Genomic DNA, 17,418 nt, shown 5'->3' with positions numbered 1-17,418 from the left:
TTTTTTTTTGAGACGAGGTCTCGCTCTGTCACCCAGGCTGGAGTGCAGTTGCTCAATCTCGGCTCACTGCAACTTCTGCCTTCTAGGTTCATGTCATTCTCCTGCAGCAGCCTCCCGAGTAGCTGGGACTACAGGTGCCTGCCATCATGCCTGGCTAATTTTTTGTATTTTAGTAGAGATGGGGTTTCACTATGTTAGCCAGGATGATCTCGATCTCCTGACCTCGTGATCTGCCTGCCTTGACCTCCCAAAGTGCTGGGATTACAGGCATGAGCCACCGCTCCCGGCCATAAAGCAACTTTTTTATAAAGTGAACCATGACATTGAAAGTATTTGTCAGTATTATGAAGAACATTCTTTTCTAACCGAAAGCAGGGATGGCATGCTTTGTTTTGTTTTCTTTCAAATTTAATGGTCTGGTTTTATAATTTGTACATTGAAAGCCCACACTGTGTATGTGGAAGTTAATTAAAATAACAATTTTGCTTTCAAATAGACTAAATTACATTTTACCTTGAAGATTTTGTAATAATCAGGTTCCTGTTTGAAGAATCTTTCCAGATGTCTAGCCTCTTATCTGCTCTGTGCACCAGATAATATTAACTGAGTGGATTACTTTCGCATGTGTCTGTGTATAGTGAAGTGATCCTAACCTTCCCTGACACTTAAAATGCACAAAAGTTAGGTTTGGTGCAAACAAGCATAAAAGAGGAGTCGCCAAATATAGGGTGTCTACCTTTTAGATGAGAGTGCATCCAGTGAGAGCAAACCCCAAGTTGAAATATGTAACTCTACAGTGACTCCAGCCATAAATTTCCCCAGCCTTCACTCGTCTATAAGGCTAGTGGAACTGGGTTGACAATAAACCAAGCACAAGAATCTCTGAAAGTCGACTTCGTGTGTGTGGTTCAGGAGGCAATCTCTTCTTTGTAGGGGTGTTCTAGCTCCTAAAATGAAGGACAAGTGGAGTGAACTTAACTCTTCACTTTCAGTTCTATTATCCTTCCTCCCAAAGCAGCAATGCTCCTGGCATCCCTGGTCAAATTCTCCCTCCCCTCCCTTTTGGTACAGGTTAGAGTCCTAATCCCAGGGAAAGAGCAGAAGCCTAAAGGCAAGCCAGGAAGATAATGAAGAAAAGATCATTACTTTTCAATGATGTATGTTCCAAATACAGGTAGATCAATCAGCAGTCAATTATTATTTATTTCCATTTATTGAACATTTTCTATAAGCTAAACTCTCAAATGCGTTAAATAAGTGTGTACAACACTACCGTGAAAGTCAACAGAAGTATCTGTTCTTGAGTAAAATTGATTAAAATCTATTTATAGGTTAAAATCTATTGGTAGATTTTAATTAGAACAAAATGTGGGCCGGGCGCGGTGGCTCAAGCCTGTAATCCCAGCACTTTGGGAGGCCGAGACGGGCGGATCACGAGGTCAGGAGATCGAGACCATCCTGGCTAACACGGTGAAACCCCGTCTCTACTAAAACTACAAAAAACTAGCCGGGCGACGTGGCGGCGCCTGTAGTCCCAGCTACCCGGGAGGCTGAGACAGGAGAATGGCGTGAACCCGGGAGGCGGAGCTTGCAGTGAGCTGAGATCCGGCCACAGCACTCCAGCCTGGGCGACAGAGCGAGACTCCGTCTCAAAAAAAAAAAAAAAGAACAAAATGTGGTTCAAGAAGTACGTGTTATCATATTAGTCTTTCAAGATAATGCTTTTTTTCCCCCTAAGCTCTTTTCCCATTTAGTAACATTCAGTTCACAGGCTTATGAAAACTATATTTCTCAAATGATTAGACTTAGAGGTAACTGTATCAGACGGAATCATTACAAATTTAGGGTGGAGCAAATACAATCAGATACACATTTTGTTTTTAGAGAAAAGTATAAGGGCTTCTTCCTTAATGCTAGAAGCCATTGACATTATGCCCTTTTAGAAAGGAAAAAGTCAAACTGAACATAAACTTGGTATGAATTTCACAAATACCATTTTCCTTTAATTCAAATTGCTTTCTCCTTTTTTATAATAGTTTTGGCTTTGTAAATCAACAAATGGCATTTCACATATGTCTTTAGTGCTTTTGCAGAAACAAATATTTTTCTGTTCATCATTTGTTGTTGAACCTGATCTTTCCTTGTAAAATATATGAATAATAGAGGTTTATTTGATGGAGATGTTTTAGAATTATCCCAAAAGAATCATGTGACCTTTAACCTATAATATGAACACATGATCTTCCCTATTCATAGTAATGTACAAGCCGGCCGGGAGTGGTGGCTCACGCCTTTAATCCCAGCACTTTGGGAGGCCGAGGTGGGTGGATTGCCTGAGCTCAGGAGTTCGAGACCACCCTGGGCAACATGGTGAAACCCCATTTCTACTAAAATACAAAAAATTAACTGGGCATGATGGCATGCACCTGTAGTCCCAGCTACTCGGGAGGCTGAGGCATGAGAATCGCTTGAGCCCCGGAGGCAGAGGTTGCAGTGAATCCAGACTGTGCCACTGCACTCCACCTTGGGCTTCAGAGTAAGACACCATCTCAAAAAAAAAAAAAAAAAAAGTAATGTATAAATTTAAAAGGGCCTCGAAAATCCTACAGAGAAAATATATAAGAATTTGGTGATGGAAAAAGGTGAACTGTAGATTTCAATCAGTTACTGTTGATGCTAAAATACAATCTGGTTATGAATGCCTGAGAGCAAGAACTAACCATATATTTATGCCTTCTGTTTAGTTGAACCAGTGTGAACCACTTTGTGTGACACGTGTTTTTTTCCTGTTTTCCTCAGCATTGGTGCCTTGATTGGATTAGGAATTGCTGCCCTTGTTTTACTCACCTTTGTCATCAGTGTCTGTGTCCTTTGCTATTTATTTCTGTATACAAAGCCTCAAAGATTAGACACTGGCCTTAAGCTTCAACACTTAGCGGCTTCTTCCACTCAAGAAGGTAATCAGTATCTATTATTTGTTACCAATTACCTGAACTCTATCCAAAAGAATAACTTGTACCTGGGTGATAATACTGTTAACAATGAATGCTCTTTAAAACTTCAGTTTACTATGTGTCTTACTAAAAATTCACATTGAATCAGGCCTTAATGATGAAATACTTTAGGGAAATTGTGCTGAAGGAAAATAGCAGCAGGATGTAATTATTCTCATGAAAATTAAACCATTGGTTCAGTAAATCTGCTTTAAATATATTTATGTTCCTTCCGGTTATTAAGGTTTATCCTCTTGAAATTTTAAAAATTTTGTTTTTGTATGGGGTCAAAGAAGTCAGATAAATAGAGGAAACAAGTATTTGATAATTTATTCTCTGAACCAAATATTTTCATCACTCTAGATTGGCTAGTCAGTGGTCAGTTAAGAATTTATCTGTGTGTCTACTGTGTACACAGTTCAGAGAGCATATAAAATAATTCAGAGGCATATAAAAGAAACAAAAAATAAGTAGAAGATGTATTGACTAGATTGCAAACTAGTTAAAATATTGGGATTTGTATGTGTATTGTGTGACTATAAAGTAGAAATAATGTTTATTTATGGTTTGTGGAATTAGGTCCTATTATCTCAATCATCAAGTGCTGTGCAAATGCTAGTTGTTACCATCATAAAACTCAATCACAAAGAATTTTTAACTGTTGTGAATATTAATTTCTATAGTGTATTAAAAAGTACTAATTATAAATTTTATTGTGAGATACACATATAAACAAATCTAGAATATACATTATAAATATATATGGAATTTATCAAGAATTTATATATAGAATATATAAACAGAATATAAATTTAGGGTTTATATATGTATTTAGAATGACACACAAGTTCTTACTTGCTTCCATGTAAAAATAAAATGAAAATCTTTATGTTAAAAAAATTGAGGAAAGTCCCCACCCATATGCTCTATTTTAGTTGCATCCTAAAACTTCTCATATTATAGGGTACCTGTTCTGTGACCTTATCAAATACATGGCCACTGTGTGATTGCATTAGCTCTCATTTCCTTCTCTGCAGAGGAGACCTCTCAGAGGGTATCCTGTGTCACAGAACAAGGGAGCCAAGATTCCTTCAACGTTCTCTTCCGGAAGTACTGTTTGGAGATTACATGGCTGAAATGACAGGTTGTTAGCTGAATTTATTACAAATGACTTAGGCCCAGTTTCTCCACTGGATGTCGAGTAGTGATTATCAAATAATCAGATTGTAAAATCAATTTTTGTCTCAATTGCTTAGGTAATTTAAAGTTGCAGTTCTTAAATTTGACTGCCTATAAATCACATAGAGAGCTTGTTAAAAAACACAAATTCCAGGCTCTGCATTTTAAAACAAGTAGCTCCTCTTGCTGCTTCTGTCCTTGTTCCCCTGCTCTCTGCTCTCCAGAGCAGCCAGAGCAGACCTGTTAAAACACAAGTCAGGTCATGTCACTCCTCTGCTGAAAACACTAATAGCTTCCTGTCTCTTTCAATGGAGAAAACAGTCTTCATCATGACCTATGGGGACTTTTGTGATCTGCCCTTATATTTCCTATCTTCGCATGCCCAGCCTCATTGGCCCCTTTGCTGTTCCTTGAAATTTCTGATTCAGGGTCTTTGCACATGCTTCCACTATTGTCTAGGTTGCTTTTCCCTCAGATATCTGCATGACTTACTTTTTCCCTTTCCATCTTTACTCAAAAGTTACCTTCCCAGGAGCTCTCCCCTGGTTACCCTATCTGCATTTTTAATTCCCTTTCAACATTTAATACCCTATTCCTGCTTTGAATTTATCTTAGACATTTACCGTTAACATATTATATCCTTTACTTACCTGTTGTCTATCTTTTGTCCACTCCGAGTAGAAAGTAAGTCCCAGAAAAGTAGAAATTTTTGTCTTATTTGCTCATTACTGTATCCCCAGTGCCTAGAACACATAGCAAATATTCCATGAATGAATTGAATGGGGTAGCACTGCATGTGTGTCATACAAGGAACATATTTTGAGAAACATTGGCAAAATATTGTCACTGTCACAGTCCTAAAACATTCATTGACTGCCTTCTCTATACAATGCACTGTGCTAAATAAAAATTGGTTATTTTTCCAGATTTAGCTTAGGTACTGCTCCAAAATTTTATTTCACATTGACTTCAGAACATAGCAACAGAATTAGTTGGTTTGTTGATTCAAATTTTGTATTCTTGTCGCTATTGAGTGAGGAGGTCCATTATAGTTAGATGAGGCTGCTTACTTGCAAAGAAATATCCTCATTCTACCCCTCTCACAAGTATATTTTGTCAAATTGGCAAATCAATTCAGTACACCTTTCCTGAATGCATGCTATTGGTAAGGCAGGATTTTAAGTGATCAGTGACTTCCTGCTGCTTTCAAATGAGGTGATTTTGGTCCCTTGCATTGATTTTAACCAAATCAGATATAGTGGAGAGCCTGAAATAAAATAGTTCAAATGGGCCGGGCGCGGTGGCTCAAGCCTGTAATCCCAGCACTTTGGGAGGCCGAGACAGGCGGATCACGAGGTCAGGAGATCAAGACCATCCTGGCTAATACGGTGAAACCCCGTCTCTACTAAAAAAATACAAAAAACTAGCCGGGCGAGGTGGCGGGCGCCTGTAGTCCCAGCTACTCTGGAGGCTGAGGCAGGAGAATGGTGTGAACCTGGGAGGCGGAGCTTGCAGTGAGCTGAGATCTGGCCACTGCACTCCAGCCTGGGCGGCAGAGCGAGACTCCGTCTCAAAAAAAAAAAATAGTTCAAATGTCACTAGAATGAGACGAGAAAATTGTTTGTATTTGAAAGCGAGCCTTTGATGTGATATTTACACATTGCTGTACCCTTCGTTAAATATGCATGTTCCATTCCAGTGATTCTACTACCTAGCAATGGATGCCAGTGTTCTAGCTATTGAGAAAGCAAGTCTGTGGCTTTATTGCATTTAAGGAATGTCTTGAAGGTTAGGAACATAATAGAATATTTGCATAATAAATCAAGAAGTAAATATTATGTCAGAGGAAAATTGGTTTCACCATGGGTAACATTGGTTACCCATGTCCTTTCCAAATTCATGGGTCACATCAAAAAGTGGGCGAAGGATATGAACAGACACTTCTCAAAAGAAGACATTTATGCAGCCAACAGATACATGAAAAAATGCTCATCATCACTGGCCATCAGAGCAATGCAAATCAAAACCACAATGAGATACCATCTCACACTAGTTAGAATGGTGATCATTAAAAAGTCAGGAAACAACAGGTGCTGGTGAGGATGTGGAGAAATAGGAACACTTTTCCACTATTGGTGGGACTGTAAACTAGTTCAACCATTGTGGAAGACGTGTGGCGATTCCTTCAAGGATCTAGACACTAGAAATACCTTTGACCAGCCATCCCATTACTGGCGTATCTACCCAAAGGATTATAAATCATGCTGCTATGAGACACGTGCACACGTTATGTTTATTGTGAGCACTATTCACAATAGCAAAGACTGGAACCTAACCCAAATGTCCATCAAATGACAGAGGACTGGATTAAGAAAATTGGCACCATTCCACCATGGAATAGTATGCAGCCATAAAAAATTGGATGAGTTCATGTCCTTTGTAGGGACATGGATGCAGCTGGAAACCATCATTCTCAGCAACTCATTGCAAGAATAGAAAAACCCTAATTACCCACATTTTTCACCATAGGTGGGAAATGAACAACAATGAGATCACTTGGGCACAGGGTGGGAAACCGGGGCCTGTTGTGGGGAGGGGGTGGGGGAAGGGATAGCAATAGGAGATATACCTAATGTAAATGACGAGTTAATGGGTGCAGCACACCAACGTGGCACATGTATACATATGTAACAAATCTGCACATTGTGTACATGTACCCTAGAACTTAAAGTATAATAAAAAATTTGAAAAAAAATTCATGGGTCAGCCTCTCGATATTTTAGGTTAATTTTTACAGTTGAAACTGTTTCCATTATAGGAAATCTGAATGGCCTGAAGGGAAATGTGTTCTTGTGTACACACTAAATTGACTTAGGACACTGCATTTTTTTCCCTCTATAAGTGACAAGAGTCTAAAATATTCGAATATTAGACAATTTTGCCAAGGTTTTGCATAGTATATCTTTATTCTGTTGACTTGCATTACAATTTAAGGCTCCAACGTTTGGAATGGATCTTGAAAAAAGCTAGTCTCTGGCAGTGATTGTAGACTGTAATTGGACTACCCCTAGGGCTCATTCTGTACAGAGGACCTATTGCTGAAGCAATTGATCGGTCTTTAAGTTGTGTTCCGTAACCATTTTCTTCTTTTTAAACTTTGTGTTTTGGGTTATGCATACTTCAAATGCCAATGTTTAAAAGAATACCATTGCTTATAAATTGTTCTGTATAGGACGTCCAGCTCCTGAGAAAACAGATGGCTGTGTGAAAGGCATCCTTCTGAGTCTACACTCTGAGGGTGAGGGCTCATTCCACAAGTTGTGGAGGAATTAATGGCTAATCGAGGAGCAATTAAAGGGGGGTCTTAGAGCCCTGCTTCTCAAACTTTTCCACCGGAGAATCCTTAAATGTATACAGTTGTCCCTCAGTATTCATTGAGATTGGTTTGAAGACCCCCTGCGGATACCAAAGTCTTCACATGTTCAAGTCTCTGATGTAAACTGACATAGTATTTGCATGTAACCTACACATAGCTTTCCATTTTATGTATTTATTTATTTATTTAGAGACGGAGTCTCACTCTGTTGCCCAGGCTGGAGTGCAGTGGAGCAATCTTGGCTCACTGCAACTTCTGCCTCCCTGTTTCAAGCCATTCTCCTGCCTCAGCCTCCCGAGTAGCTCAGACCACAGGCACTGGTCCCCATGCCTGGCTAAGTTTTTTGTATTTTCAGTGGAGGTAGGGTTTCACCATGTTGGTCAGGCTGGTCTCAAACTCCTGACCTCAAATGATCCACCCGTGTCAGCCTCCCAAAGTGCTAGGATTACAGGCGTGAGCCACTGTGACTGGCCCTTTTATATGCTGTAAATCAGTAGTCCTCAACTGTTTTTAACACCAGGGACTGGTTCCATGGAAGGCAATTTTTCCAGGTCGGGTATGAGAGGGATGGTTTTGGGATGAAACAGATCCACCTCAGATCATGAGACATTAGATTCTCATTAGGAGCGCACAACCTAGATCCCTCGCATGTGCAGTTCACAATAGGGTTTGTGCTCCTTTGAGAATCTAATGCCAATGTTGATTTGACAGGAGGTGGAGGGGAAGCAGTAATGCTTGCTCGCCTTTTGCTCATCTCCTGCTGTGCGGCCTCGTTCCTAACAGGCCACAGACTAGGTTGGTCTGTGGCCCAGAGGTTGGTGACCCCTGCTTTAAATCATCTCTAGATTAATATGTAGTACAATGTGGTACGATGTAAATGCTATGTAAGTAGTTGTTATTCTGTGTTGTTTAGGGAGTAATTACAAGAAAAAAAAGTCTGTACATGTTCAGTACAGATGCTTTTTTTCCCCAAATATTTTTGATCCATGGTTGGTTGAATCTACAGATGCAGAACCAATGGATATGGAGGGCCAACTATGTAAGAGAAAGGAACCTGTGTCTCCAGAATTCTAAAGGCTAGAGTAGAAAGGCCTGCTTTAAGCCTAATTAACTTTAAATTATCTGAAGTTCCCATTTTATTTTTAAACTTATGAGAATTTTCAGTTTGACTGCATAATATGACTTGCTTTACTCTAATAGCATCTTCTCCCTCTCATAGCTGAGTAAACTTGATGCTCCAGGAATGTAAAGCATATTTATCCTGGGGCTTTAAATATCTATTGATACTCTGGAGTTGTAGAAGGGACTGGGGGAAGGAGCAAAGAGAAGGGTCCTTAGACACAGAATTTTTGATAAAAATTAGAAGGGCAAATATTAGTAGAACTGCTTGGCACAAATAAAATAATACAGTTGTATAGGTATAATAAACAACAAGCCTGTATTTGAGGTTCTCTTTTGTAAAGACAGATGATATAAATGAAAAGGGGTAAGTAAACTAGCAGTAAGGCACAGTTGTCTAGGAGAAAAGCATAAATTATATATGAAATACTGAGAAGGAAAGCAAATTTAAAGATAATGCAAACATTCATTCTGCCTGTGAGCAAAATAGGATTTGGGCTGGCTCAGCATGGTCTGCTATATTCGTCTTAGAAGATACCTTTGCTCCCTCGAAAGAAAATCTTCCTCTCAATTCATTATAGTTCATTATCAGTTCATTATAGGAAAATTAGGAAATACAGATAAACAAATAAATAAATCTTATATATGACTAATTTTCAACTGTAGAAGTTTCTTTTTTTGTGTTTTCTCCTTTTGGTTTCACACTTAGAAAGTTTTCCCCTTACCAAAAGATATAAAGGTAAAATATTTAAGTATGAAAAATAAATGCATTAGAAGAAAATATAGGTAACTGTATTTTCCAGTATAGTTTATATTTTCTAGTGTAGTTAATTTCTGATTTCTAATATAGTTAATTTTTTTTTTTTTTTTGAGATGGAGTTTCGCTCTTGTCGCCCAGGCTGGAGTGCAATGGCATGATCTCGGCTCACCACAACCTCCACCTCCTGGGTTCAAGCAATTCTCTTGCCTCAGCCTCCTGAGTAGCTGGAATTAAAGGCATGAGCCACCACGCCAGGCTAATTTTGAATTTTAATAGAGACGGGGTTTCTCTGTGTTGGTCAGGCTGGTCTCGAACTCCCGACCTCAGGTGATCAGCCTGCCTTGGCCTCCCAAATTGCTGGGATTACAGGTGTGAGCCACAGCGCCCAGCCCTAATGTAGTTAATTTTTAAATACATTTTCTAATATAGTTCAAAGTATTAGTAATTAGTTATAGTTACCTATGGTTATCTAATTATATAATTACCTAGCTATACAATTACCTAATATAATAGTTACCTATATTTATATATTTAGATACCTATAGATAACTATATTGTACTAGGTAATTATGTAGTTGTCTATATTTTCTTCTAATGCATTTTTCTTTAAATCTTTAATACTCCTGGAGCTTTAAGTTTGGTATAAAATATGAGGTAGAGATCTGCCTTTTTTATTTTCCAAATAATGAGTCAGTTGTCAAATATTTATTGGCTAATCCATTTTTCTCTTGACAATTTAAAATGTCACCAGTCATAAGCTAAATTCTTATATATATTATGGTCTGTTTTGGACTTTGTGTTTTGTTAAATTGATCCATCTGTTTATTTTAAGCTAGTAATATACTTTAAGAATTACTGTAGCTATACAGTTTATTTTAATATCTGATTAAACAAGACTCCATCTCCCCTCTCCTGTCATGCTTTTTTTTTCAAAGTTTCTGGGCTACTCTAGTAGCATGCAAGTTTCCAAATAAACTTTTGAATCACCCTGTCCAATTTTAAAAAGACAAATGGTATTTTGATGGATTTTGTACTATATGTATAAAGAAGTTGAGAACTACTTTTCTAAATAGCCTTAATGTCCTTTCGAAAACATTTGCTCAAAGCTCTTGTGAATTAGGCTGCCAAATTATTTACTAATGGTAATCAGTGTTTATTTCAGAAAGATTTTAAAGGAATTCATTGAGATCTTAGCAGAAGATAGGGTAATTGGAATTCAATGGCATAAAAGGCCACCTGTGTCCCTTTAAATAGAAAGACCTTTTTATTTAAAATAATGAGCCTAGAATTTTATACAACTGTTTCTGTTCCTACAATGTAGAAAATCAAATTGCTCAGTAGTTACCTATATTATTAGGTTGGTGCAAAAGTAATTGCGGTTTTTGCCATTATGATAGCATTTCAGAGTCCTCCTCAAGGCAGAGTCAGGCAATCCTCAGTTATGGCCAAACCAATAAGCAAAATAGAAGCCAGTCTCTCATTGAAAATCATTTATTTCAAGGACATATAATATCAGCTAACTTCTTTTGTAAGATATTGTTAATCATCAATGGTTGGAAGAATTTAACAATACAGAAAAAAAGAAAAAGGTGAATTCTGGAAAAAATAGTGTAGGAAAAAAGTTTCTGAATAGAACTGCCTCTACTCATTAATGAGTGACTAAAGCAAAAGGGCAAGTCCAAGATTCTAACTTTCATGATAAATATTTTAACTGTGCTTATGTGAGATCTCTCTATATACTTGAGGGGAGGGCAGGGCATTGAAAAGGGAGAGGTCGATAAGTTTTGCTCACTTCACCATTTAGCTCACACCCAGTCCTGTGCATCATCATATTAAATTTGAAGGGAAAACATCCTCTTACAAATAAAAAAAAACACTTTTAGGGTAAAAACTTGAGATTGCTTGTTTCCGCAAGAAGGAACTGCAGGATGAGTGGGATGTGTAGATTTTCTACTAAATAATAAAGTGACTCAGCTAGGTTAGTACATGGAAGCTGCTGAAGAACATCAGAATGGTAACCCAGAAGCTAGGAGGACATTGGCAGATGATAGTAGAAAGGCTTAATTACAGTTCTGCCTGATAGCCACGAGATAAATACCTGCAGAAGTCTCCAACATTCTTTTGATATTTTGAAATGGCAGGCAAGAGCAGAGTTCACAGAAGAATTCTAGGTCCCCGAAGAAAGGGTTTGAAAATAAATATAAAATTTAACTGTTATCAGAAAAATTATATTGGCCTACCTGTGATAAGGATAGGTAGAAAGATTTCGTTCGATGAATTGGATTTAAATTTTGGCAAAGGCCAAAGCTTTAATTTAATGCCAGTCTAGGAAGTATAGGATTAAAGAAAGGTTGAAATTTGCATACAATGACTAGAATAACAAAAACCAAAGAATGGAAATAAGTAGCAGGTAGCAGGAAGAGCAGCTGACAATTGAGTAGGAAAGAACTGTGATGTTGAATCTTGGCAATTCCCCCTCCACTAACGAGAAAAATAAATTAAAAAAGAAAAAATTTTATGTGTAACAAATCTCTTGGGAGCGCAATGATAATACAGATTTATTTAAATTGAATCCATGTTGTTACCTGTGACAGAAAAGAGGCAGCTGTTTTTAACCCTATTTTGTTGGTTAAGAAACTAGTTTCTTTATTAAAAGAAAACTAGGAAATGCTGAGGTTGCTGAGATAGTTTCATCTTTCTATTTTAAAATTATCCCAGAGTTGTAGTTAGCCGGACTGTATTATCACTACAGCTCCACTAACTGCAGTTATTTCCCAATATGTCCGATTACTCTAAGTTACCAGAGGGATATACCTTGAAAACACTTTTGGATTTGTCTAACCTGCAGGAAGAGAGTGAACACTAGAGGTGTTATGGTGTTTATAACACATCTTTTCTTGTTCACATAGCAATTTGGTTTTGTTAGGGGAATTGTTTTGGCTTTAGAAGCCAATCAAAAAATATCTTTGTACTTAACACTGGTCAGAAGGATCCAATAGCCAAGTAAATAATGAGTTGAGGCTGGGGAATAAAGATCTTTACAAGTCATACATGAATAAAAATCTATACTACTGTAATGTATTTTGCAAGCCTTTAAATCTCAGAGGGGAGTAAACAAGTTAGATAAATTCCTTCAGTTGTTGCCAGAGAAATATATAATGGAAACAAAGCATCAGAATGGGGATGACTTAGAGAGAACCCCAGAATGACTAAGTTAGGAAACAACTTCCTTAGTTTATTTCCCATTAAAAAAACAAAAATCCCAAATTGGTTATGACAAAACACCTTGAAAGTCTGATTAAACTATTATAAAATTAAGTATGTAAAAAGCTTTGGAAACACGACAGACTTTAACACTACACTTTTAGATTTCCAGGAATTCAAAAAAAATTAAAATTTTAGATACTTAAATTGGTGCTTATATAAGATACAAATGTCACCCAGATAATACAAAACTCATTTATATCTTAAATCTTTGATCTTTTATCTTTACCCGCTATACTAAAGAGTAAAATAATATTAAACAAGTGAAAATAACCTACAAATACCTTAATTTGATTTTCAAATATTATATAATGTCAATGCAAAATATCTGAGCCAGGTCTCTGTCAGTTCAGAAGGTTTATTTTGCCAAGGTTAAGGACGCATCCCTGACACAGCCTCAGGAAATCCTGAGACATGTGCCCAAGGTGGGTGGGGGTACTGTCTGCTTGTATGCATTTTAAGGAGACATGAGACATCAGTTAATATGTGTAAGATGGGCTGGGTACGGTGGCTCACACCTGTAATCCCAGTACTTTGGGAGGCAGAGGCGGGCAGATCACTTGAGCCCAGGAGTTTGAGGCCAGCCTGGGCAACCCTGTCTCTACCAAAAAATAAAAAAAATTAGCTGAGCATGGTGGTGCATGCCTGTAGTTCCAGCTACTCGGGAGGCTAAGGCAGGAGAATTTCTTGAACCCAGGAGGTAGAGGTTACAGTGAGCCGAGCTTATACCACTGCACTCCAGCTTGGTGACAGAGCAAGACTGTCTTAACACACACACAAACAAAATGTGTAAGATGTGCATTGGTTTGGTATGGTAAGGTAAGACAACTCCAGGTTAGAAGTAGATAAGAGAAAAAAGGTTGCATTCTTTTGAGTCCTTGATCAGCCTTCCACTGAATACACAATTTAGTCTGGCTCAGTGAATCTGCATTTTTACATAAATAGTAGGGCAGAGGAAGCAATCAGATATGCATTTGTCCCAGGTGAGCCTCAGAGGGATGACTTAGAATGGGAGGCAGGTTTGCCCTAAGCAGTTCCCAGGTTGATGTTTCTCTTTAGCTTAGTGATTTTGGGATCCCAGGATTTATTTTCCTTTCACATTCCCACCCTTTTCTTTTAAAATCTTTTGGAGAAGGCATTTTAGAAGAAAAATGAGTCTGGTCTCAGGTTTGGCCTGATCTCTCATGGCTAGTACGGTTCATTCCTAGATGGGTAGGTCCCACATTATGAGGAAAGCTCATTTTTAGCAGGTTGTGAAGTCTCATGTCCTATGAAGAGAAAATAGGGGGAGGAAGAGAGAAAACAAACAAAACCAGAACAATCCTGGAAAATCAATATAGGCCATATTACTTTGAAGTCCATACATCAGTAGGCAGGAATGAAGCAACTTATGTATGTAAATAGGTTGCTGTTATTTTCTTTTAAAGCTTAAGTTGTCTAGCTTCAGTTTGCAGGGCTTTAAAGAAAGCACAGCTTAGTTTTCAGTGATTTCAACATAGAAAAACTAGGGAAAAAAGGGAAAAGAAAGAACAAAATTAAAATAAAACATTATTTTGGAGACTTGCAGCCTGGAAAATTTTAGAATTCAGTCCAAACTGTAGAAAAGAATAAAATTGAAAACATTAGGCAAGACTAGAATCTAATAACAAGTGTACTATAGCTCATTTAGAAACATAGTTTTCTCTCTCCAGTCTCCCATTTTATTAAAACAAATCATAATAGGACTGATTTGTTTGCAAAATAAGATTTAGTCTTATGCTTGGCCTGATTATTTGTATAAAGGGCAGCAAGGATAATTATTTTTCAAATAGGCTTTTACAATTTGGCTTTGATGAAACTCAAGGAATCTCAGATAAGACTTTTTTTTTTCTTTTCTTTTTTTTTTTAAGCTGAGCCCAGCCATGGGTTTGTATCCTCAAATACCTATGAGTTGTGTAGTTTCCTCTCCTCTTGAGGTCCCAAGATACCTTGGGCCTCCTGGGCCTGTTAGAATGTGACATTCTTTACTTACCACAGGTTAGGCGCCCTATACAGGGACCATGAGGACATGGTATGAGGCCAGTTTTCCCCAAAGGGCTTTTTTTGGCTCTATGGGTTAAGGTTGATTCCTTAAAGGAAAGCATGCTATTCTATTCAAAGCCTTGGTAAAACAACCAGTTTCTCCAATTGTGTCGTGTTGCAAAAGAAAACATTCTTATTGCACTTACACAAATAACTATATTGCCATAAGTTAAGAAAACTCACAAATAGTTTCCAAATTCTGGAGAAATAAGGAAGACAGAAATATGCTCCAAATTTTGTTTACAGGAGTATACTTTACTCAATTGTTAAAAGCTGTAGATAGCTTAAAATACGTTTTTTTCACTCTGAAAAACAAAAGATCAGCAACATTTTAAGCTAAAAGTAAAAAAATTACTTCAGTCTTCTTTTAACTCAGTCCATGCAGTTAACTCTGGTCCTGTTTGATATTCATGAACATTTCAGTTCTCTGAGAGTCCTGAAAGTTTTTTCTTTTATTCTAAGGTCACAATTTCCAAAGTTATTAAAAACCTGCATTCAAGAGCACCTATCAAAGTCCTACAGCTGATTATAAACCACCTTTTGAAGAGGATCAAAACAAGAGAATTCTTAGAACAGCCATTATTAAAACCACATTTGACTAGCAATTTGTTACTTCTCTGGCATACAACAGTTTTACATAATTATAATTATTAATAACATACACTAAATCATATTAGAATTATAGGAGTTTCCCATAATTTTGGCACACATACCAATAACATTTATACAAATATAGCCCAAAGAAAACCAAACACCATTTCATATTTGACAATGCTTCCTGTATGATTTCTATACCAATAAGCCAAATATGTCTCTTTTGGACTTCTGGGGACTAAAGCCAAAAAATTAACGAGGACCGAAGTTAGAATTTGACTTTGGAAAGTGTGTCAAGTATAAAAAGTTTAAAATGCTTGATATCATGAAATAGGATCACAGGTCATTGCAAAATAAGTCATTCATTTAACCGAGGTGATAACATAAAGATTTCAAAAACAGGTGAAAACTTTTATTCTTTGAGAGAAAAGACTTAATTTCCCAAATAATAAGCCCTAATAAAGACAGCATGAGGCCAATTAAACCTATCTTTCAAAATCTTGAAAACAATCTATAAAATGCCTGATTTTTTAATCATCTTGACAAGATAAAATTTCCATAAACCTTGTTTATTATTTGTTAAATTTGAATATTTGCTTTGCGAAGTCAATAATTTTTTATTTCTTAAATTTTTCATGCCATCTTTTTCTACTATATTTATTTTAAATAGCTTTGCTTGCTGATTGGGCAAAGGCTATTTTCCAGGCTGGCAAATGCTGTGCCTACAACAAATTAGCTTTTAAAAATCAAATTATACTGACTGCATGTTTAGAAGTAGAATATTAAGTAACTTATTTTACTACCAAAATAGTTCAGAAGAGAAGTAATTGAAATAAAGTCATTATTGTGCCACTCTAGGCCCCAGATTTTAAATTTCACTGCTTCTAATATTAGCCTAGAGATCAATACCATGCATGTTTCAGTCTTATGGGTAAGATATGGAAGCTGCAGTGAGACATCTTTCAAAACTTGTAAATAATACTGTCCTTTGAGTGTTGAACCATGAAATCGTCCCAGAGTGAGGGATGTCCTGATCGAGCCTAGAAAGTATTTTACTTATAGAAAAGTATCTTTAATATATATTTTTACTTGCAAAAAGCAGTTTACTTATAGAAAGCAATTAATATGCAAAGCCAGGAAGTATTGGCATACTTAAAGGCAAGGTTTAGATTCACCTAAAGAAAAAAAATTAAAAACTCATATCCAGAAGATATGCTCTATGGTGAAAAGAAGAGGATGTACAATAGCTACTTCTAATGGAAGGAGTCTTGCTAATGGACTTCCCCTTAGGGAGGTTTGTGGCAGATTTTCTAAAACCTGAAGGAGAATTCTTCAAGCAAAAGAGGCTGGAGAATTAGAGACACTAGGCAACTGGAAGAGGCTTGGGGCAGAGAGGGAGACACCAGGGAAAGTTTGGGGAAAACAGGACTTGTGGGTATCTGAACCACCAAAGACAAGGGAGTGGGGTGAACTGAGCCAGAAGAGGAAAGCAGAACCAGATCATTAGCCTAACCAAGTTTATGTGTGATCCTAAAGGGCTTTAGCAGACAGGCTGATAATGTTATGAGTAAGTGCTATGTAAGTATTAACTATTATTATATTGCTGATAGTTTTATATTCTTCTCACTTGACATTGTATTCTAAGCACGTTCCATGTAATTAAACATTTCTTAGAAACCATTTTTATTTTTTTTAAGTTAAATGGCTGCATGGTATCTCAGGCATGATATTTAGCAATTCTATCATTGGAAATTTAAGCTACTTTCATTTCTTGGTATTTAAAATAACCAGTGAAGAAGATGTCTATAAGTTTTAGATCTCATCTTTGATGGTTTCCTTGGGAATTTCTTGTTAAAGTGAAATTACACAGTAGGAACATTTGACACTTTTAAGTATGCACCAGTTTACACTCCCATCATGCTACACCGTTGACCAAGAAAAATTATTTTATCCTCACCTGAGTGATGAAAAATTGTTTCTCACCTTTCAAATTTACATTTCTTTCTGACTAGCAAGATTAAAACTTTTCATGTTTATTAGCTATTTTATCTTTTTTTTTTTTTTTTTTTTTT

General features: G+C 37.0%; 1 protein-coding gene across 1 annotated transcript in view; it reads left to right on the top strand.

Moving 5' to 3' along the window:
- SHISAL2B (shisa like 2B) overlaps positions 1-17,418 on the top strand; it is a 26,321-nt gene that overhangs the window by 6,424 nt on the left and 2,479 nt on the right. Inside the window, exon 2 of the mRNA XM_017877119.1 lies at positions 2,800-2,957. Within this exon, the coding sequence (XP_017732608.1) occupies positions 2,800-2,957 (158 nt within the window). The remainder of the gene's footprint in view (positions 1-2,799; positions 2,958-17,418) is intronic.

Source organism: Rhinopithecus bieti, unplaced genomic scaffold (genome assembly GCF_001698545.2).
Source record: "Rhinopithecus bieti isolate Rb0 unplaced genomic scaffold, ASM169854v2 scaffold_10181, whole genome shotgun sequence".
NCBI classification, from domain to species: Eukaryota; Metazoa; Chordata; class Mammalia; order Primates; family Cercopithecidae; genus Rhinopithecus; species Rhinopithecus bieti.
Note: the sequence above shows the minus strand (reverse complement) of the source record. Positions and strands in the feature narration are given on the sequence as shown.